The 23700-nt window shown below is 34.6% G+C and overlaps 2 protein-coding genes across 3 annotated transcripts; both read left to right on the forward strand.

Annotated features, from left to right (window-relative positions):
- Window positions 1-228: 228 nt before the first annotated feature.
- LOC126696982 (digalactosyldiacylglycerol synthase 2, chloroplastic) lies at window positions 229-9301 on the forward strand. Of its 2 annotated transcripts, XM_050393768.1 has the most exons (5): window positions 229-357; window positions 1398-1800; window positions 2282-2545; window positions 6681-7030; window positions 8354-9301. In XM_050393768.1, the coding sequence occupies exons 2-5, from the start codon at window positions 1519-1521 to the stop codon at window positions 8862-8864; spliced, it is 1407 nt and encodes a 468-aa protein (XP_050249725.1). In that variant the 5' UTR covers window positions 229-357; window positions 1398-1518; the 3' UTR covers window positions 8865-9301. The 2 variants fall into 2 exon arrangements, with proteins under 2 accessions (XP_050249725.1, XP_050249726.1); XM_050393769.1 differs by lacking the exon at window positions 229-357 and having other exon boundaries at window positions 1393-1800.
- Window positions 9302-11352: 2051 nt separating this feature from the next.
- On the forward strand, window positions 11353-21423 carry LOC126696983 (uncharacterized). The gene is made up of 4 exons (XM_050393770.1): window positions 11353-11957; window positions 20609-20755; window positions 20872-20976; window positions 21110-21423. The coding sequence occupies exons 1-4, from the start codon at window positions 11880-11882 to the stop codon at window positions 21260-21262; spliced, it is 483 nt and encodes a 160-aa protein (XP_050249727.1). The 5' UTR covers window positions 11353-11879; the 3' UTR covers window positions 21263-21423.
- The last annotated feature ends 2277 nt before the right edge of the window (window positions 21424-23700 follow it).

Here is a 23700-nt window from a genome sequence, read left to right on the forward strand (position 1 = left end):
GTCCAATAGACAGCATCGCCAATTAACGGAATACACGTAATACTATGACGACGCCGTCTTAGACATTTCCTCAAACACTTTGTCTTCAACGGCACGGTTCAGTTACACATAAAAGTACCTTAAAGCCCACGACCCCAAAGTATTTTCCTTTCTTTCTGTGAGTTTTTCTATCACGTTTCCTTTTTCCGTAAAACTACGTAATTTTTCTTTCGTACACTTCTTCTTCTTCTCTCTCTCTCTCTCTCTCTCACTCTCTCTCTATAACATATTTTTCCACAAAATTTCTCTTAAGTCTCTTCTCTTAGCTCCACATTTCTCTCTCGCTTAAGTTTGCTTTTTCCAACAATTAATTTTAAGGTACAATTTTTATTTTTCTCTCTTTTTTTAATTCCAGTTTTTGCCTAATAACGCGAATCTCTAGTTCATCTGTTATAGCCATTAATTTAAGGTACAAATTTTGTTCTAGTTTGTTTGATCCTAAATTGCTTTACTTCGTGTTTCTTGTACGGCCAACAATATTTGAGCTTGTCTTTTCTTTGTGTGTGTGTGTGTGTGTGTTTTTTTTTTTTTTTTTGTTTTTTTTGTTCCTGTTATAAGTTCTGTTACATGATTTTGCTATTATGTTATTTTATTATTTTTGAATATTTGGTAATTTTTGGGTGCTAGAGTTTGAGATAGGATGAAATTTGAGAAGAAGTTTGCTATGAGCTATGGCTCAAATGAAACTATAAGAATAGACTGAGAGAGGGAGATTTTGGGTTCAAAATATGCTGAGTGCACGTGTAACTTACCAGTCAAAAGAGGGAAAGTTTAAGTTTTTAGAGAATCAGAATAGTGGGTCAATCTATTAGGGAATATACTTAGTTTAAGCTAAATTGTTTACTTTTTTAGATTGAAAATTATTGTTCAATGGAAATTGAGATATTGTATTGCAAGTTGAGTGTGAAGCTTTATAGAAGAATAGATAGTAATTATAGTTAAAGAGAGGAAAACCAGGGCCTTTTTTTGGTTCTCTGGAGTTCCAAGTTGGTTGGAATCTGATTCTTTGGATATTGATTTTAATATTGTAATGATGTAACTGAAGATTTATATTTATATAAATCTTTCCCCTTAACCCGGGAAAATGCTAAGTGTGTACCTAGAAGGCTAGAACTCCCCCCTTCTTAAGAATTCCTTATCTTAAAATATTATTTCTCAATACTTATTTGATTGGAATACGTATGTGTGTATGTTTTTACTTAGCACAAGTTATGTTCAATTCTATTTTCACAAAAAGAAGAAGAAGAAGAAGTTATGTTCAATTCTTTATCATGGCTGTTTTCTTTCATAATATGTTTTAGAATTTGTATGGCTGTTAGATATTTTGAATGATTGTTTGCTTTTATCCCTTAGTGCAGTTGAGATCGTCAATTTTGATCCTTGAAAGTTGTGCTTCCTTAATTTGTGTAAGTAGTTTGGTTCAAGTTGTAAGAGAGCATATGGAGTTGATAAGTATTTGCAATTGAACCTGATAACTGAATGGATAAAAAGCAGCATATAGCCATTTTTACTACCGCCAGCCTTCCATGGATGACTGGAACTGCTGTCAACCCTCTGTTTCGTGCAGCTTATCTTTCAAAAGACGGGGAGAGAAAGGTCACCTTGGTGATTCCGTGGTTATCTTTGAAAGAGCAAGTACTAGTATATCCCAGCAACATCACATTCAGATCACCTTCAGAGCAGGAAAAATATGTTCGTCAGTGGCTTGAGGAGAGGGCTGGATTTGCATCTTGTTTCAGCATACGTTTTTATCCTGGAAGGGTAATCATTTCTGTAAATTTATACAATCCTTAATGCACTCACCTGCACCTAAATTAATCATTTTTTGAAGTGGGTTTGACATGTTCCATAAGAGAGAGTTGAATGTCTAGTTGTTTGCCTGAGTAGGGATACTTTTGTCTTTTATGTGTAACCTAGCAATCAAAAGATTTTCCTTATCCCTTGGAGACTTCATGAACTTTGAAGTGCTTATGCCAATATATCCCCCTTAACCCACTTGTCTAATTCAAGCATAATACTAAGCTCAAATGTAACTATAACCTTTACTGTTACCCTAATGACCGTGGACATGGTCCCATGGAGGTCAAATCATTTGCCATTCATTGGCTTTGTCCCAAATTCTCTGGTCTTGGGTTAGGACCAACGTTAGGCACAATATTAAAAACCTGGTCTTTTGGCCATTTTAATTCTTATTTTCAGTTGTGGAGAATGATACTAATCAATTTCATCACTTGTGGTGCAGTTTTCTACAGATAAAAGGAGCATTCTTGCTGTTGGAGATATTTCAGAAATCATCCCTGATGAAGAGGCAGATATTGCTGTTCTTGAGGAGCCTGAGCATCTTACATGGTTTCATCATGGGAAGAGATGGAAGGTCAAATTCCGCCTGGTTGTAGGAATTATTCATACCAATTATATGGAATATGTGAAGAGAGAGAAGAGTGGGATGCAAGCATCTCTTCTTAAATACGCAAATACCTGGGTTGTTAATATCTATTGCCACATGGTATGTTTCTTGATAACAGTTAGTTTTCATGATATATATATATATATATATATATATTGAGTTTCTTTTGAATCTGCAATTTTTTTTTTTTTTTTGGGGTGTTGAATACCATTATGTTAGTTATGTCTTAGTGATAGACAACCCTTTTGAAGGTGTTTTTGTCTAAATGACTTTAAAGATTTTAAAGCAGGGTGATGGCTATGACTAACTTTGGGGTTACTGATGTTCCCTCTAAGCTAGTTTAGGCAATGAATTGAGCCTTTCTTAATTATTTAAGTAAAGTATAACATTTGGTTATTGCTATGTTTAGTTAGTTTTCCATATACTGAATTATTTTTGAGTCTGGAATATTTTATTTTGGGGTGTTGAGTACCATCATTTTAGTTATGTCTTAGTGATAGACATCCCTTTTGAAGGTGTTTTTGTCTGAATGACTTTAAAGATTTTAAAGCAGGGTGATGGCTGTGACTAACTTTGGGATGATTGATGTTCCCTCTGAGCTAGTTTAGGCAATGAATCAAGCCTCTCTTAATTATTTAAGTAAATTCTAACTTTTGGTTATTGCTATGTTTAGTTAGTTTTCCATAACTTCACATGCAGTGATATTTCTTTAGTATATGGAAACACAGAATTTTGTTTTATTAGTGGCATAAGTAAGTGTCAAATTAGTGGGTGAAGGTGTTGGATGGATATTCAAATTGAAGTTTTATATCAATAAGAAAAAGTCCCTATCTTGGTGCTTGGTTTTTGTATATGCCCTCTTAAGTTGAATCATTTATCTTTCAAGAGTGTGGCTGCAGTATACACTTTTGTAAAATTCTGATTTAGACCCCAAATGACTAAGCATCAGATTAATTGATCATTAGATCAAGTTATTTATTGATCCAAATAGATAGTCGTTCCACAATTATAAATCACCAAATCTCAAAAACAATAATAATAAAAGCAAGAAAATCGACACAAAGATTTTGGTGATGATGTGGAAAATCAATTGAAGAGTTCACTATAGAATAAGCATTTACAATTGTTAGAACATATATAACCTTTGTATCCTATACTCTCTATGGAACCTCAGTGAATGACCCATCTGCCTTTCCACCATTGTGGCCCCATGCCCATGGAATCCTTTTATAGAACTTCCTCCACGAACAAACTTGTTTGCAATGACTCAGAACTCTGGTGCTCCAAAGAACTCTCTAAAAGTTTTCAACCAATGAACTTACTGGAAAGGGTGTAGGTTTTCTATGGTTTGAAGGAACAACACCCACAAAAGTTTAAATCTCACATTTAAGGCTCAAGTGGGGAGTTCTTAAAGAGAAACTCTGAAAATGTCTCACAAGGAGAAGCACTCTAGGAGGAGGATTTAGAACTCTTTTAGGTTCAAGGAGCTTTGACTCTTAGATCTAATTCTGTATGGCAGCCTTTCTCCCTCTCTCTGGAGTAAGGGTTGGTTTGTATAGAGTGAATTGGGTTAAACAGCTGGCACTGCTAAGTCAGTTTGCTGTTCACGCAATCTAGATCAAGTGAAGGTCTCACAAACTTCCAATTCAAGTTTTGATTGAGCGATGGTCTTGTGAACTTTCTATCTGAAGTTCCCTCTAGCGAGTCTTCTGAAGCTTGATTTTGGAACTTCTTTCTGATTCTTGATTTGACTAAATACAAACCAAACTTGATTTAAATGCAATCCTTACAACACTTTGTTTTAACACAGGAATTTAGCCAACAATTTAAAACCTAACAACCTTGTTTTGCGGTCCAAGTTTGTTTCATTCTTACATAATGAAGGGTTTGTTATTGATAATATTGGATTTTTCTACCTTCAATAGAGCCTTCTCTACCAGTCTTTGATTCAGTTTAGATATTATTTATTTTTAATAAGTTCATTTCATGAGCGAAAAGAACTGATAAGTAAGAATGAATTTTATTAAAAAGCTATAGATATGAGCAAAACCAAAGTACAAGGGAATTATGCAAGGAATACACCAATAAAAAAGAGTTATTTATTGGGTAAACTACATATTTGGTCCCTATCCTTTACAACATATTTCAATTTGGTCCTTAATCTTTTTATTGTGTCAATTTGGTCCCTAACCTTTTAATGTTGTGTCAATTTAGTCCCTATTGTTATATCTTGAATGAAAATTGATGACATGTCAAATGGCCAAAATAAAATTTTATTGTATTGTCACATCAATGAAAGCTAATTTTTTATTTTGGCCATTAGACGTGTCATCAATTTTCATCCAAAAATTAACAGTAAGGACTAAATTGACATGGTACTAAAATGTTAAGTACCAAATTGACACAATTAAAAGGTTAGGAACCAAATTGAAATATAATGTATAAGATAGGGATCAAATACGCAGTTTACCCGTTATTTATTTTTACTAATAAAAAAAAGGGTAAATCGCATTAATCTTCTTTGTGTTTTAAGTAAACAATATTAATGATTAACCCTTGAACTTTTTGCTAAAAAAGACACTCCCCTTCCCCCCCTTCTCTTTCTCCCAAGGCAGGTAGTGTGTGATAAACATAATGGATAAATCCTTACCCTCTGATGTTACTAACTCTAATAGATTTTTTTTTTTTTTTTAATAATAAAATTCCTACATTTATTAACTCTTGTCTTAATTATGGTTAAGTCTTTTTGGATATGAACTTATCAGATCCAATCATGGCCATCCATTTTTTATCAACACCATCCAATTTTACACCTCAATTCCTCCTCCATTTCTCTAGCAGCCTTGCTAAAATGCACCTTGTTCCTCTGTGGGTCTCTCTCTCTCTCTATTTGTGCTATGATCTTAAAGATAAACATTCAGTTAATTATTGATGGGTTTTAGCTTCATGAATCACGGTGGAGGCTTTGGTGTTTGTGGAAGATCTTGTCTCAGTACTGGACATGGTTGTTTTCTTAGTATGTCAATAAAAATTCAACAAAATTAGTCCTTAAAGTTTCCCAATAGATGGGTCGGCTTAGATGAGAAAGAAGGGGAAAAGAGAGAAGGGGACAAAGAGAGAGAACAATGATGAGAGGAGAGAGAAAGAAAAAATTAAAAAAGAAGAGGATTTGAGAAAATGATATGGAAAGGGCAATATGAGGATTTTGCTAGCCCCCCTTTGGCAATATTGGGGGGCTTTGGTTTCCTTTTAGGGTTTTTTTTTTTTTTTTGGGGGGGGGGGGGGGGGGGAACTTAGGGGCAAAATGGTGCTTTCATCATTAGTCAAGGGTAAGATAGGAAAATTTCATTTAACCAAGGGCCGGGTAGTCCATTGAAAATTCAAATGTGCTATTAAAGGCATTAAGTCTTTTTTTTTTTTTGGGGGGGGGGGGGGGGGGTTGACTGTCGTACTCATTTCTATAGAAGTTTCGGGGCAGTGTAGTTTTCGTAAATCTCAAGGGAAGTTGGTTTAATTGCCTGAAAAGGAAAAGGAAAAAGAAAATTATATGCATGATACTTATTAATGAATATGAATACGGAAATACATGACCCCATAGGCATATTTGAAATCCCTATCCTTGGTTGATCACAAATATCCCAAACCACCCTAATGAGAGCTGGGTGAGTTTAATTACCCAAATAAACAATCCTATTGGCACCGATTATAGTTATGCATTGCATGAGAAGTTATACATTTTCAGTGTGTTGATATGGTACACTTGAGAAACTATTTATTCTAGGGGCATCATTCTTGATTGTGCTAGAATGTTAGGGGAAGATTAGACATTCGGAATCTGTCTTTTGTATAGCTGAAGGCCATTTGTTTTATTTATTTCGAGTTAAATATAGTTGCTTTTGTAAAGTTTTGAGTGCATATTTTGGGGGATTGTGGCTTGTGAGACATTTAGGAACTTTTTTTTGTGCTGCAAAGTGTATCTAGGTGTAGCATGACAGTGTGATTGGGCTCCAAGCGTCAATGTGACATAAGATTTACAGATAGTATTGAATCTATTGATAATTATGGAGAAGAGACTTTTAGGACTACTATTTTCTTTGCTTTTTTCTACATGCTAAATGTATTATTAGTAAGTGGACAATTTTGAGGAAATTTGACTTTGCTTATTCTCAAATCTGTTATCATTATCTTGGAAAAATATCTTTCTCACCAGATTTTTCTTGTACTTTGATTGCAGGTAATCAGATTATCTGCTGCCACGCAGGAGTATCCCAAATCAATAATTTGCAATGTTCACGGAGTCAATCCCAAGTTCCTTGAGATAGGCAAGAAAAAGATAGCGCAACAACAAAATGGGAAGCAAACCTTCACCAAAGGTGCCTACTACATTGGGAAGATGGTATGGAGCAAAGGCTACAAGGAGCTACTAAAACTTCTTCGTGATCACCAGAAGGAACTAGCTGGGCTTGAGGTTGATTTATATGGAAGTGGTGAGGACTCAGATCAGGTCCAGGAAGCTGCTAAGAAGTTGGAACTAGCTGTCAGAGTTCAACCTGGGCGTGATCATTCTGATCCTCTATTCCATGAGTAAGCCTTCTTCCTGTATGTCCAACTGTCTTATGTTACAAAAATTACTGGTGGTCTTATAGAACACTTTCGATTGACTTCACAATTTGGGGAACAAATAATGAAGCTTTAGAAAGTACCTGTGGCAACTTGTGGTCTATCATGAATATCACATTTTTTGCGGTGGATGCTATGTGTTCTAGCATATCAATGACTCAACTTAAATAGTCCTGAGAAGAAATGCTTGTGCCAATAAGTCAATGACTCAAGTCACTCAAACCACACCCCCTTCCCCAGGTGGCCCCTCCAAAAAGAGAGAAGGGGCAATAATTGAACAAAGTTCATTCTGTTGTTTGCAATTTCAGAGAAGATTGAATTCTGTCCAAATACTTTAATGATTTGTGATGACCAACTTGGTATATATCTCCTCTAGAAGCACTCTTGTGTTCCCCTATAACTACATCTTAATCTGCTCTTCTTATGCCAAATATGTGCTATTCATCCCTCTTATGTCGTAGATAATGATCCTCCAATTTTTTTTTGGGAGGGGGGGGGGGGGGCGGCGGTTATATATATATATATATATATATATATATGTAGTTGGTTTAAACCTAGTGTAACTCTAAGTTATGTTAAGTCACCCAATGTTTTTTTTATTGAATGCAAATTTTAACAAATCCACTGTTGGATTAGATTTTCTTCTTATACTCTACATGTTTGCAAAATTTCAAGATGATTTCAGATCAAGAACCATGACATCAATCAAATGTTTAATTTTTCAAGTTTTTGCATTTAAATAGTGCATATTTTATGGGTTTTTTGATTGAGCGAATAGTAAGCAACATTTGATTGGCATGAAACTTGATATGTGTACTAAGAATATAGTAAACATGTAATCCAACAGTGAGATTTTTTAATATTAGTCCAATAAAAAGTTATTAGTTGGTGTAACATAACATAAAGTTACACCAGGTATAATTTGAACCCAACCCTCTCTCTCTCTCTCTCTCTCTCTCTCTCTCTCTCTCTCTCTCTCTCTCTCTCTCTCTCTCTCTCTCTCTCTCTCTCTCTCTCTCTCTCTATATATATATATATATATATACATATATATATATATATATTATTTAAGTTATTTTCTTGAAAGGATGAAACTGGTCTTGTGGTTATAATCAAATAACAAATGGAACTCTAGTTGCATACAGCTTTTCAAAAACACTCAAAAGTAATGATCTTCCTTTTCTTTTCTTCTTCTTTATCTTCCAACCACCACATATGTGGTTTGCTTCTAGATTGTCAACATGGTTGGTGGTGTTATTAAATTCCTTTTTCTTGTTTCTCTTTCAGTTATAAAGTCTTTCTGAATCCAAGCACCACAGATGTAGTCTGTACCACCACAGCTGAAGCACTGGCAATGGGAAAAATTGTTGTATGTGCCAATCATCCCTCAAATGAATTCTTCAAGCAGTTCCCCAATTGCTGGACCTATGATAGCAGCAATGGCTTTGTTGAAGCCACACGAAGGGCATTAGCTGAAGAGCCTGAACAGCTGACAGATGCTCATAGGCATGAATTATCATGGGAGTCAGCTACAGAACGGTTTCTGAAGGTTGCTGAGCTGGACCAGGTACCTACAAGGAAACTGTCAACAAGTCCTTCAAAGAACTTTATGTCCACATCTTTCAATATGAAGAGGAACATGGAGGATGCATCAGCATATATGCATCATGTGATTTCTGGGTTTGAAGCATCTCGAAGAATGTTTGGTGCAATTCCAGGGAGCTTGCAACCAAATGAAGAACAATGCGAAGAGCTAGGGTTGGCTGTTCGTGCAGGAAAGCATGGCTCAAGAAAATGATATGCTTTGGCTTCTTCTATGATAAAGGCTAGGGATTGTTTATCGTAATTCTCAGTCTGTGCATAAATTGGATACGGGTCTAAAGCATCTTGTTCTTCTATGTTTTCTTTTTGCCTAAAATTGAGGATCACATACGAAGCATCTTCCCACCGTGTTGCGCATGAATCGAATAAGATTGCTGCTAAAGTTCGTCTTTCTGTGCCAAAACAAAGGGAGAGAGGAGGAGGGAGGGGGGGAGGTTGTTACTTTTTTTAAAAAAATTTCTGTATAATATGCATCGTCATCTAGGACTACTTTGTTATTTGTGATAAGTTATCTTTTTCTCAAATGTTTGTACTGACTGTAACATAAAACTCGGAAGACAAAGGACATTGCTAATGGTATAAATTAATAATGATCTAAGAATGGAAGAAAATAATACATGTGGTCTACCCTAATTGTTTTGTTGAGAATCCATATCTGACCCAAAAAATTTGGGATTAAGCCTTTGTTGTCATTACTGAGAAACCACTATTAGCAAGTTTGAACTCTTCTTAATTCCATTCAAGTATGATCATGACTAGTTATAGCCCAATCAGGTCAAATCATTATAAGAAAATGATTGATTTTATTTTGATTGAGCATTGAAGAAAATGTTTAAGAATGTTATAAAAGGAGAGTGTGGTTATGATGGTTGATATGCGCCACATCTAATCAAGCGGAGCATTAGATGGAGGAGGTAGACGTGGAGTTTGAACCATAGACATTAGACATCATAAAGGATGCCATTACCAATGAGCTATCACTTGAAGTTGAAGACCTCTCATTATATTTTGAAATTGACATGTTAGAATTAAATGCTATATAGAAAATACAGGAAACTGATGTAGGATTAAATGCTATGGATATAGAAAGTACAAGTGAACTAATGCATGAGCGGGGCTTTTCTTTAGATACAGATCAATGGCTCATAACAAACCATGAAAGTATGGTTTATCTAGAAAAAAAAATAAGGCTTTAAAAATTTGTACATAAACAATTAACAAATCAGTAAAAATCTAATCAAAAGACATGTTAAACAAATTGACTACCCCACCAAGACACTTTCTCAATTGTTGACTTTCGAACTACTAATATTGGATAGTTGCTGTGGGGACGAGGACCCCTAATCCTATTTAGATGGACTGTTAAGATTATTTCCGAGGATACACCTAGGACCTCGGGTACAAGTATTAGTTGACCTCACGGACGAGCATTAGTTGTGTGAGGTGCATAAAGTCAAAATATCACAAAGGAAAGAAAGCAGACTCAACACAGGTTACGAGAAGGATGAAGGGAGAAAGGTGTAGAAGCCATTCTCTTTGCATTAAATACAAGACAACTACTCCTCTGGCCGCATTAATGAGGAAATGACCATAAATAGTGGTAGCACAGGTCAGATTGCAGGGGAAAAGCTTACTAATATGTTCTGGATGAGATAGAAGTCCTAGGAATGCAATCTCAGCCCTCTAAGTATAGGATTAAGATGATTTGTATCTAAATACAAAAGGAAAATGGAGATTCATATGTGGGGGATCGGAAAAAAGGGAAAAGAGAGAGAAGACTTTGTAACTAGGAATTGAAATATTTGTATAAGTAAGAAAGGAACCCACATATATAAAATAGACATTTCTCGGGCCTGACTGAGGAGCCTCTTTTCTTCATAATTTGTTGTTTTAATCATTTCATTGGCTTCTTGTCTCATCGTGATTATCTTCAACTTACTGTGTGATCAATTTCCAACCCATTCTTTAACAAATTTATTGTAGTGGGCTTATTGGGTCATTGTCTGAGTCATTTTTGGGCTGTGGACAAAATTGTGCCCTTACAGTTGCTTAATGCATCTTGTTATTTGACGAGTTTTAAAATGTTAGAATATGTGTTACATGAATTATGATATTAGAAGGAATTTGCCAAAATAGATGGATTTAATTGATGGTTTATTATAGTTATTTATATTTAGCTATGGGGGAAAATGCAATGTGTAATTTAAACTAGTAATTAACAATCTAATTAAAAAATTTAACTTGTAATGTTCAATATTATCCAAATTAATCTCATGTTACAGTGTTGAATGCTTATTTATTTATTTACTTACTTATAGAGCACATTTCAAATGTCCTAATATTTTATGAGGGTTACTATTCACTAATTTGCTAATTTAAAAATTAATCAAGATAGTGGAATATAAATGGGTATTGTAAGTTGAACTCGAATTGCCAAGAGCCTTGTGACTCGTAAGTTATCCTAATAGTGTTTTCATGGGAAGAACCTAGGGTTTAAGATTATCAAAAAAAAAAAAAAAAAAAAAACCTAGGGTTTAAAATTTTGAATCCTCTAAATTTCGTTTAATGATTTAGTTTATTGATTTATGTATAGTTTTTAAAGTCTCTTTTTATGGGCAAGATAATACTGCCATAGTTTTTCATTTTCAAATATGGTTACACATCTCCCAAACAAGAAATACAAACCCACCCAGCCTTGAATTGACAATACAAGTTGTGAAATAAAAAGGTGCCAAATCCTCAAAAGGCTTTTTACCTTCTTTAACAAGCCAAAACGATGTCGTATCTGTTTCTACCTACCATATTTGAAATCCAGTAACGGCTGGTTTTCTCAGTTCTCTCACTCTGTCTTCTTTTCGCCACCTTGCACGTACCCCAAGAACCCAAAAACCGCCACACCCAGCAAACCTCACACACCCTTTACTCCCTTTTGTCCATTTCTTCATGCTGATTCAAGGTGCTAACTCTTAAAAAGAATCAAAACTTTTTTTCTCTTCAAAATTTGCAGTTACGATTTCTGGGTTCCACTCCAAATGGCGACACGTGGTCTCAGACCCATAATTTCCTTTTCAGCTCGAACCCCATTTAATTTTTTGTTCATATCTGAGTTACAAACCCATAAACTCTGTTGCCCAGAAAAAGCCTGCCTTTTGATTTCAAAGCAAATACATTTCAGAGGTACTTTGTGTGTTTGGTCTGTTTTTTGAGGAAAATGGCTGCTGGGAATTCAAAGAATTTGATGCCCACTGAGGTTAAGGAGGAAGAGATGGAGTCTGATACTGAATCCGTGGTAACCTTACTACTTTACCTTAAATTTTTTATAATGGGAATTTGATATGTACTTTAGGTTTGTGAATTTTGTGTAGCGGAATTCAGTTATGGATGCTACTGGTTATTCAATATACTTTGGGCGTGTTCTTTCACAAAATTGTTTAAGTGTACTGGTTGAGTTGTAGACTCTGCTGATTTTTACATGTCTGTTTTGGTTATTGAATTTATTGAATTTTATGTTTATTAAGTAGAATAGTTTAAAATTTGAAATGGGTACTCTCTCTCTTCTTGCTATCTTACAAATTTGTGATCATTGTGAATTTGACTGCATAAGTTCAGTTATTGACCCTTTTGATTATTTTCGTGCATGTTTTTGGTATTTGATTCTTTTGGTTGCTTATTGACTGAAATAGTCAAAATGTCTGTGGGCTTCTTATCTGTTTTGGTTCGTTTAGATATGCATTAAGTATTGAGATATTGACCATTTTGGTTCCCCTCCCATGAGTAATGAATTCACAGATTTAAGATTAGGAAAAAAAAGAACTTCATGGAAATTCTGTTGGCGGCAATTTTACGACTCATGAAATGGAGGTCACTAGTTCTAATCTCCTCTTTCCCTCCTTGGGATGAAATCTTGCGTATATATGTATAAGAACATTGAAAGTGAAAAATAACAAATGCCACCTTGCTTTCCTACATGCGAAGTGTATTGCTAAAACTGGAAGAAATTTGGATATAACTTGCAACTAATTGAAAATCAGAAATCTTTTTTAGAAAGAGACTTGGTTGATCCAAATGTCTATTTATTGAAATATTAACTCATGTTCATTAAACTTGATCATTATGTGTTGGTTGTTCAAGATGTGAAGTGGGCTTCATCTATGTATTGGTTTCTTGAGATATGCATTAGGTATTGAGGTCATTAAAAATTATTACCTCATTCATATTTGACCCTTTATGTTCATCAGTAAGGCATGAATCAGTGATCTTTGGAGCTTTGAATCCTTTTAAATTCATACTTTTGTGATGGTTGTCATTTTGTTGATATTATGTGCGATGACCTTCTTTAATGGCCATAAAAATAAATGAAACATGAATGAATTCAATTTATTTGTGCAAAGTAGGTATCCTTGGTGCTTTTTGTTATCTTGTACATTATTGAATGCATTTGGAAGGAAATTTTACAATAGAGAATCTTAAATTGATATAATATTTCTAGAAGCATTGTGTCAATCACTCAAGGTTCAGTTTTCCCTTCCTGTAATATTAGATTTTCCATATGCCAAGTTTTGTTTTGTTTTCTTTACTGCTTTTGGATCTCCATTTTCTTGCACTTAGATATTAAATTAGGAAAACTGTTTTAATTATTGTTGATAGAGTAGTTAACGTCCTTCCATTCTGTTTTTTAAGGATTTTTTTTAAAAAAAAAAAAATTAATTTTTATGATTAATAATAACTCCACATATGTCTATGCTTGGTGTCATATATTTTGTTCACAGCTGGTCCCAAACCCGGAAAAAGGAGGAGGTTTGCGGTAGGTTGACTGCTAGCGCGTAAAATTTGGTCACTCTATTATGAATGATTCCACTGTAGATACATGTTAGGAGTTTCCCCTAGATTACATGTGGCCAACCTTGATTTATCTGTTAAGGATCCATTGCTGACCCCAAAATGTGGGGCTCAGGCTTGGTTGTTGTTGTTGTATGATCATAATCTTTGAATTAGTAAAGGCATGCTGCACTCGCTTTGCATTACAGATATTTCATAATTTAAGCTTGCTTTATTTTATGAAGCTTTGTTCTAGGGTGGTAGAGAAAATTTGACTTCGTGTTCCATGGTGTTTGGAAAGTGGAAGGACTATTATGACATTCAATGTTAGGGCCAAGAATGGTCCGACATTAATGGACATAGTAGAATGTAAATATCCAATTGATTCGACACATGAAAAGTGTTCACTTCATAAGAAAATCTAATCAAGATTCTTGGAATTAGGAATGGAAAACTGGATACTTTCCATTTTATCTAAATTGCAATACTAATTACCACCTAACAAGCTTTCTCACATAAGCTAATGAAATCTTATGTGTTCCAAGTTCCAACAAACTAGGACTGCAAGCTTTATTAGTTAAAAACATGCTCATATTAAATTTTCCTAGCATTCATCGCCTCAAGAGAGAGCAATGTGCTATTTTCAATATGAAAATCATGATTAAATAATAAATGTGTTAAGCAACAAATTAAAGAAACCCTAATAATAAGACTTTTTATTTTTTATATAAGTAAATAATTTATTGATAAAATAAGTCACGCAGGCTCATGACTTTGAGCAAACCATAATCTAAAAGAATTACTTAAATTATTCCAAAAATTAAGTGATTCTTTGCAATCCAGTAGAGTGATACTACCTGTGAGACCCCATGCATGGGTCTAATTAAACAGAGTTCAAATTAGCAAGACTTCAAGCTAGTTTTTTGAACTGATTGTATCCTTAAAAATACGATCATTGTGCTCCTTCCACAATTGCCACATAAAAAATAATGGTGCAATTTTTAAATCGCCTAATAGTGTTTCCCAAACCAAAATCTCCATCCAGTTGATCACATTCCTTCGTAACACCCAATGGCTCCCAAACAACCTAAAAACTAGGCTCCATAAATCAAAGGCAACTTCAGAAAGGAGCAACGAATGGTCTACCGTCTCCTCACTACACCAGCACATATCACTAAAGGGTCATTCCCCAGGTGGTTGTCCAAACAAAGAAAAAGACCCTCTTAGGTGCCTTAGCACACCAGATTCTCTTCTAAGGGAAAAAGTTTGTCGGTGCACCTCAAATAACCTCATTATAAGAGCACACAGAAAAGATGCCACTCCCTTTTCAATTTCCATTCCCGTCACCCCTTCCCTCCTAGGAATATTGTAGTACCGAAGATCTAAGAAAGAATTGGCTGCTTCCAACTTCCAATCATGAAAACCTTTATGAAATTTCATGTTCCAGGTCTGCCCTACTGCTCCTACATGACAATCCAAAATTGAATGGAATGAGGCATTTTGATTAAGGGAGCAAGCATAAAGGTTTGGAAACAACTCTTTAAGAGAATGACTCCCACATCACACATCTTGCCAAAGCCTTAAACATCCCCTACCTCAAAAGACACAAATTGCTGCAAAGTGTCCCAGCCTGCCCTAATACCGCCATAAGCTACAGCCATGAGGTACCCTAACTAATCCCAAAGTCCAACCACCCCATCCCTCCCCATATTTCTTAGTAATAAACCGTTGCCATAAATGAGTTACCTTAGTTCCAAACCGCCATAACCACTTAACGTAAAGGGTTGGATAAAAACTCCCTAAACTTCATATCTTTAACCCACCAATGGCAATAGGAGAACATACGGTGCCACCAAAGAGAGCTTAAACTCTTCATCCGAGGTGCCCCACAAAAAGTTTCTCTGTAATCTCTCCAGCTGTTTAGTCATACTAGAAGGAATAGTAAACAAGGTGAGGTACACTATAACATCATACTTAAATATTATTAGTATCATATTACTCATACGCAAGTAAATGTGTATCCATAGGCAATCAGAAAATGCCGCTAAACTCTAGAAATGGACGAAGGGCTGAAATTGAAATCCAAATGATTAAAGAAATGCTTTTAATAATAATATCATCAACTTAAGATAGTTTACTATATGATTTCCTTTCCATAAAATGCATTCAACAATTAAATGAATGTTGATAAGAACAAATGATACCACTTTACGCAAACAAATAGGAAAACATTTGACCTTTCACCTTTTTATCTAGTGACCAAAAAGAATATCATAGTTTGAAACATTTGTAAAAGGACAATCAGAACATAAAGATGGATCTAAAAGGATTCTAATTTACAAATGTCGCTAATTTCTAGTAGTGTAATGTGAGGTATTAAAATTTTTCACAACTTGCTACGGTGGCAAGTTATGATCACATGGATCCACCATCGACACCACTTTAGTATATTGAAGTATATGATATGAATATGTGTTGACATTACTAAAATGCTTTTTAGTTTCCTTTTAAGCTATTTCCTAATTTGTTTTAATTCTAGCAACGCGTGTTGCCATGCTAGAAAGCATGGTGGCATGCGTTATTTTTTTTACTTTAACTTCTTAAAGAATCGCTATGGAAAGTAACGATTCTTATTTCAACTTCTTAATGAACCTCTATGGAAAGTAATGACTCTATTTAAGAAGTATAAGTCTACCTGTCTCTTACACTATACATTGAAAAGAAAAGAGAGGAAAGAGAGAGAATGTAAAAATTTTAAGAAAAGGAAAAAATAATGAATCAAAAGAAAGCATATCATACTACCAAGTACAACAACAACAAAGTCTTAGTCCCAAAATTTTTGGAGTTAGCTGTGGATCTTTAATAGATTAGTCAGGATCGGCCACATATTTACCACCAAGTAGGAGAGCAAGAAATTTAAATGAGTGTATTTTGTTATAATATCTATTGTGTGTATAAGAATCAAGGCTCTATCTCAAACATATTATGCCTTTTCGTTTCAAACTATGTTCTTATTCATTTCAACTTTAGCAATGCGTGTTGCCACGTTGAAAAGCATTGAGACATGCGTTATTATTATTTTTTTAATTCATTTTCCTAAAGAACCACCATCATTAATAGTGGGTCTCAATTTAGTAAAAACACTAAGACCACTACCAATAGGAGCATGGGCATGGTTGTTGTTTTCTTTTCTTTTTAACTTTTTATAAATATTTTAAATTCATTTAGATCAAGTTTCAAAATTCGTGTGTATAATTTTCTAGAAACTTTAGAATTGTAGAACTTCTATTAATGGTCATAATTTTGGCTACCGGCCAAGGTATAATAGTTACGAAGTGTGAAAGATGGAACTCTTGAGGATGTAAGTTAATGAAAAAAAAAAAAAAAAAAAAATCAATCCTGAATCCCAAGCATATTGTTTTGAACTGTATGCAGTCGAGGTATTCATCATAATAACAAGTTCAATGAAATTGTGCCTATATGCCTAAATGGACCTTTTCACACCAAAATTAGATCCAATCTAAAACAAATTTTCTTTTATACTTTTTTTTTTCAAATGATGTCCCAGTTCTTTCAACATTTGCAACACTTTTCACCACGCTGCGAAGCATGGTGGCATGTGCTATTGTATTATTTTAGTTTCATTAATATTATCATCAAAAGTAAGTGGTGTAATATAGTTAAAACATATTACTACTACAAGTGGAAGCATGTTGTAATGCACATTTCTTAGCTTTAATTAATTGAGAACTGCTATTAAAGGTGAATGAGTCTAAGTTACTAGTAAAACTAGAAGAGTTAAAATTTGCTATTACAGTTTTTGCCTTTTGGTTCTACATATGGCCCTGCTACTAGGTGAGAAAGATGAATCAACTATTCAAACATTATTTGGTAAGTAACCATTTTATATAGAGTCAAGATATTCAACATAATTATCACGTTAAATGTAAATGTGCTGATTTATGTACAATAGTTTGTTTATAGAAGGTATGTTTTTTTAATTTTATTTTTATTGAATGGTAACTTACACAAGCACCTGATGGGCCTTGAACCCATGACCTTACCCTCCACCTATAACTTATAAGGGAAGGAGGTGTCAGTTGAGCTAGAGCTCATTGGTATTTATACAAGGCCAGTCTCCTTTTTATATGAATTTTTCTCTGCTTCCATTCAAGCTTCACTCCAGTTTCTTTCAATTGTTGCAATATGTGTCATCATGCTGTAAAGTTTGGTGGTCAGAGTGCTAGGTCTTTTATAATTGGAAGTGTGTAGGTGGATGTATAGTTAATCAACATTGTCATCAAAAGTCATTAGTCTGATTTACTAGAAACACTGGACCATTGAACCACTAGTAGAGGTTGCAATGTAGTGCTACGATGGTTGAACCTATCATCTCTAGCAGATGAGTAAGATGGAACTCTACTGTTTGAAACAAACAGAAGTCAGTTGAAATATAATGAATGTGTTGGTTGAAAATTCTTTTATTGTGTGGTTTTTTGTTACTCCTTCAATTCCATTTTTATTGTCCGCTGTTTCTTTTTGGGATGTCTCGAATTAATGTCCACTTTGAAAAGTTAACGAGCATAATTTGAATAAATTTACTAATGTTGCCTTTTATTTTATTGAAAATGTTAGTGCCTCTTCTCCTTTCTCTTTCTTTGAATTAAAATTAACGAGGGTCATGTTGGACACCTATACCTTTTTATTTGATAGAAATGCATTAAATGATTTCCTTTTAAAAAGTTGGATTTTTTAAGGTGGACAAACAAAAGAGATGGAGGAAGTATTTAAAATGCTGAAAGGTTTTCACCTACAATCCTTAATTGCCAGAGTTGACAAGGGCAGTCTTGAAATTAGCTGAGAAAAGGGTCCTCCTTATTTAAAAGTTAAATCAAAGATTGTGATGGTCATCCTTCATAAGGCTTAAAAGTGCTTAGCAGCTGAATATTTGTGGCAGCTAAACTTAGGGATTACAATTCAAGGAGTTTACTATTATAAATGGAGCCTTAGGACTTACTGACTCAAATTAATGTAGAGTAACTTTATGGATTGAATAAAGTAACTTGGAAAAGAAATGACAGAATTAAGGGTTGTTGTGGAGCCCATAATTTCAGATAAATCAAATAAAGAAGGTATTTTCCTGGGTTATATGCCTTACTCAGTGAAAGATCTCCTAGCCTGTTGGAGAGGCAGCTTCAAAGGCAATCAAAGATATCACGTGTGGAATGCTATCCCGCTATGCCTAATCTGGTCTTTTTGGAAGGAAAGCAATGCTAGATCATTTGATGGGATTCAAGCATCTTTGCTTCATTTGAAACTCTGCTTTCTTAGATCTTTGTTTAATCGGTTGAGGAGTATGGGAGATTGTTGTTGTTCTTCTTTTTTAGGGTTCTTGAATCTTTGTGATTTTAGGTCTTAATTTGTTGCGTTGCCCTTGTATTCTCCTTATGTACTCGGGTTTCTCCCTTCTTCAATTCAATAAAATTTCATTATGTAAAAATTTAACAAGGCTATTTCAATTTTACACCATTATTACATAGGTTTTGTTTCAAAGTACCCAATCAGATTGTCTTCTTTAAGTACCTAACCACTACATTATGGTCGTTTTTCAAAATAGTTGCTATGTAGTGTTAGAGGGACTCATGGCTGTGGCATGTGGAAGAATATTAGAGCAGGTGCAGAGATTTTTTTATTTTTTATTTTTTTATATTCCTCTAAAGGACCTTTATCCTGATCTGTTTGCATGTTCTGTGTCTAAAGAAGCTTGAATTTCTGACTTGGTTTTTTATGCTTCAGAGGGGGAAGTAGGAGCTGGAATTTACAATTCCACTGTGCTTTTCATGACTGGGAGTTAGAGGGTGTGTAAACTTTCTTTGAGCTTCTTTATACCAAATTGCCAAGGGGTGAGGTTGATGATCATTTGACTTGGAAATTGACTCGGTCAGGAGTTTATGATGTGTGCTCCTATTATAATTTTTTGTCTGATCCTCCTAATGCTTCTTTCCCTTGGAAGAGTATTTGGCGAATAAAGGCACCTAAAAGAGTGTCTTTCTCTTTATGGACAACGGCCTGGGATAGGATTCTTACCATTGATAATCTTGTTAAGAGGGGATTGCCCCTAGTTAATTGGCATTGCTTGTGTCGATGTGATGGGGAAACTGTGGACATCATTGTTTGCTCATACTTTGTGGAGTGAAGTTTTTTTTTATGTTTGGGATTTAGTGAGTGATGATGCCAAAGGAGGTTGTTTCTTTACTTTTTGCATGGAGGAATTTGTTGGGGAAACAGTTTTCAAGTATTTGGAATATGGTACCAGCTTGTTTAATGTGGTTGATTTGGCAGGAGTGCGATACCCGTACTTGAAGATATGGAGAGACCTTTAGATTATTTGAGGTCTCTGTTACTTGGGACTTTGTTTGAGTGGTCTTGTGTTTGGGGCTATACACGTTGTACTTCCATTTCTGATTTCCTAGAATCTACTAATTTTTCTATTTGATTTGTTGTAATTGTTTCAAGTACAGAGTGTTCATCATCGTGAACACGATGTTACTTTTTTCTCAATAAAATCTCTATTACCTATAAAAAAAAAAAAAGTTGATATGTAGTGACTGAAAAATTCATTTAGGTAGATGAGAGCCATGAGGCGCTTGAATGAAAGAAACATAGAGAGTAGTCTTCTTTTTGCTCAAAGCTTGTTTGTATATAAATTACTATGAGGGCCATTCTTATGAAAATGTAAAATAATCATAGGGAGTTTTAAATTTAAGCTATACATTTGGATAATACCTGCACATAAATTTAATTTATTTAGCTAGTGCTGTGCATAACTAACATGAAGTCTATATTGTGTGTACTTGGTTTTCAATTAGTATGATTACCACAACAGATTGCTTTTTTGAAAAACTAGTGTGGGGAGCCAATTTTTACCTGCCGTAGGCAGTTTGATGAATTATGTGTATTGTCACATAGAATTGAGATACATACATGCTAGATGTGGAAGCTTATAAGAATGATTTTTCCTTGCCATTTGTCCACTAATTTCATACAAATTTTTAACCTTTTTATATTCTTTTCCTATTCTCTCCCATTTCGCACTCTACTTATCCTTTTTAAAATTATCAGGGATCTACCGATTCTCAACTACCTCCATTGCGTCTGTATAGTATAAATGTGGGCCAATGGGATGATCCAAAAGTGGCTAATCGACAATGTGGCCAATGTGGTAAAGTTGGGAATTTGACTTGTTTCTCAGCTAGTTTCCGCAAATGGGTATGTTTGACTATCAATTTCTCTGCTTACTTTCCTCAATATTTCCTTCAATTCATACAGTATCTTTTGTATTAACTTTATTTCTTACCTTATGTACTAATTCTTGGAATATTCAGGCACTTAGGAGAGCTACAAAAGAAGAGCTCAAGCAACACTGCAGCCGCTGTGATGAATTTGGACATAACTGTTTGAGTTGTTCCATGCCCATGACTGATGAATGGGTACTTTTACTTAACATTTATCCACCCATTATCTTGGTATTCGTTACAAAATTTTGACAATGTTTTTTCTCATTTAAATCTTTCACCTTTTTTTTTTTTTTTTTCTTTTTTCTTCTTTACATGGAATTTTCAGGAACGGTTTCCTAAACCTCGACCAACTAAAGCTGCTCCAGCTGGCCCCATCAAATCTCCAAGGAAAACAAGGAAACCACCACACTGCAGTGAATGTGGTGCAGCAGGACATAATCGACGGAGTTGTATAGTCCGTCGCATAATCATGAAATGAGTTGTTTATGTTTTTCCTTATGCTGAACTTGTAAACATCTGTACCTTGCTTATGTTTGTTCTGGTTTTCAGTTCAACTTGATTTTGACCATTTGAGACATTTCAATGGCTTTTGGTGCTTGGAACTAAAAGTTAAATCTATTCAGATAAGAGTCTTGAATATATAGACTTCTAATGCCCCTCCCCCCACTCCTTTTTATTGTTCTAGTCATCTTTGATAATGTTAGAAGTAAAATTGATATTATTTCAGGATCTGAAAACTGTGAAGTTATAATGTAAAATGGAAAATTTAATAAGGTTAGAACATTTTGAGGTGTGTTATAACTATGCATATTGTCACCTATGACCAATTCGTTGAGTCTTCTTGTCAGTGCCAAGTTCTCAAGCATGTTTATTTTTTAGGACTAAACCTCAATAGATGGCCATAAAGTTAAATCCTCAATCTGTTTCTTTAATGTGCAGATTGGCAAAAATGATGGTCTGAAAAAGGAAATCCACTCTGCACTCATGATTAATAAATGGCAGATGCCTGGCATTCATGAGCTGGTATTGCTGTAGTGAACTAGTGGTTTTCTTTGGGGCTGTCTAATTTGACGGTTAAAAACATTTTTTAACTGAAGGAATTGAAGTCATGAGCTGGTTGCATTATTGCTGCCATGTCATGGGCCGTGGGCTAGTTAGCGTATGGCTCAAAGCTCACATTACCAATTTATGAATTAAAATTTTCATTTTCATTTTTTAACTTGAATTACGTACATGTATAACTTTGAAGGAAATGTTGGCCATCTAAATTGGAGTCATATAAGGGTTATCAAATAGTCCATGGCCCATGGTCCGACCTAAAAACCCGACAGCCCATCAGGCTAATGGGCGGTCCGGCCTGTTGTTTTTGAGGCCCATGGGTAGCCCACTAGCCCAGCTCGTTGGCCCAACCCATTGCCCAGTCCATTAACTTAGAATTAATAACAAAAATATATAGGAGATGTATGAAGGATTGATCTTGAGATATTGTAGAGATATTTCTTAAAAGAACTCTCTCAACCACTAAGATACTTCGAGTAATTGTGCTAAACTTAGTTTATTAAATATATATTTTTCTAGTAGTCTAGCAAATTTGAATTAACCATTTGATATTTTTTTTATTAAAGATAAAAATAAAAAACTATTTGAAGCCTTAATTAAAAATAATAATAATAAGTTTCCATCAACAAAACAAAAAATTAAATTGATTTGACTGTAAAAAAAAAAAGTTGTAATTAAGTATTAAATTCTTTGATTCTTTCCTTTAAAAAAAATAGATTGATTATTCCCTTATAAAAAATGATTCTTTCTTTATAAAAATAATAAAATAATATGCTAACACAATCCCATTGGTAGCCCATTAGACCCAACCTAATAGCCTAGCCCATTTTAGACAAAATGGGCACTGCCCATGGGTAGGGTTGTAGGCTGGGGTTTTCTCTTTTGGCCTACCCGACCCAACCCGTTAACTAGTTAATAGTCCATTGTGCCCCTGGGCCAAGTAGAAATGGGCCGGGCCAGCCCATTAACGACCCTTAGAGTCATATAACTCACTAGATATGAGGTCAAAACTCTTCAAAATAAAATCATAGTATTCTAAAACACCACTATTGTTTTCAAGATTTTAGAATGGACTTAAGGTAGTTTTGTTTCACTAAGGTTTTTAGTTGTCCAGTTAGAAAGGGATAGTCATTTCAAAGTTAGAAAAGGTATGCTTAAAGGTTCGAAGTGATAGTTTAATTGTGGAGGTTAGACCTGGCAAATAGGTTGGGTTGATTGGATTTGACTTTGGTCTAGTTTGATTTGAGCCAAATCAAGTTCGGGTTAGAAATAAGTTCTCTTAAATGAGTTGAAAAATCCATAATACCTACCTAGTCTTTTTAGGATTTGATCAACCCGATCTCTCTCTCTCTTTCTCTCTCTCTCTCACATATATAAAATTTCACAAAAAAAGAACCTAATGATACTGTTTTTTTCCTCTATTTAATACAAATAAAAGAACAAATAAACAAAAACATTATGCATATAACGTTGAGCATGTGTGTATTTGCCTTCAAAATGTCATTTGATTTGACTAATACACATAAGATTGTAGAGGGAACAATTTGTCATCAACTGGCCATGAACAGATTATCAATTGAGTTGGGAATGAGTTTAGTAGTTTTGTAGAATTTAGGGATGGTAACGATGGAAGGTGGCAGTGATGGCCAAATCTCTATATCAAGTATCGAAAACAAAAATTCACTTTGATAAAAGGTCAACCTATGTGACTTGGGAGTCAACTTGACTTTATATTTCAATAGATCGGGTTTGAGTTGACCCTTTTTTTATGGGTCAAAAAATCCTCACCAATACCCATATTTTCTCTTTGGATTCAAGAAGGTTATTTGGTCCGAGTCGAATTTAGCCAGGTTTAAG

Source organism: Quercus robur, chromosome 8 (genome assembly GCF_932294415.1).
Source record: "Quercus robur chromosome 8, dhQueRobu3.1, whole genome shotgun sequence".
NCBI lineage: Eukaryota > Viridiplantae > Streptophyta > Magnoliopsida > Fagales > Fagaceae > Quercus > Quercus robur.

Coding starts and splice junctions, on each gene's coding strand:
- LOC126696982 (XM_050393768.1), top strand. CDS start 1,519: ATGGATAAAAAGCAGCATATAGCCATTTTTACTACCGCCAGCCTTCCA. Junction 1,801..2,281: donor TACGTTTTTATCCTGGAAGG/GTAATCATTTCT, acceptor CTTGTGGTGCAG/TTTTCTACAGATAAAAGGAG. Junction 7,031..8,353: donor TCTGATCCTCTATTCCATGA/GTAAGCCTTCTT, acceptor TTTCTCTTTCAG/TTATAAAGTCTTTCTGAATC.
- LOC126696983 (XM_050393770.1), top strand. CDS start 11,880: ATGGCTGCTGGGAATTCAAAGAATTTGATGCCCACTGAGGTTAAGGAG. Junction 11,958..20,608: donor AGTCTGATACTGAATCCGTG/GTAACCTTACTA, acceptor TAAAATTATCAG/GGATCTACCGATTCTCAACT. Junction 20,977..21,109: donor TGCCCATGACTGATGAATGG/GTACTTTTACTT, acceptor TGGAATTTTCAG/GAACGGTTTCCTAAACCTCG.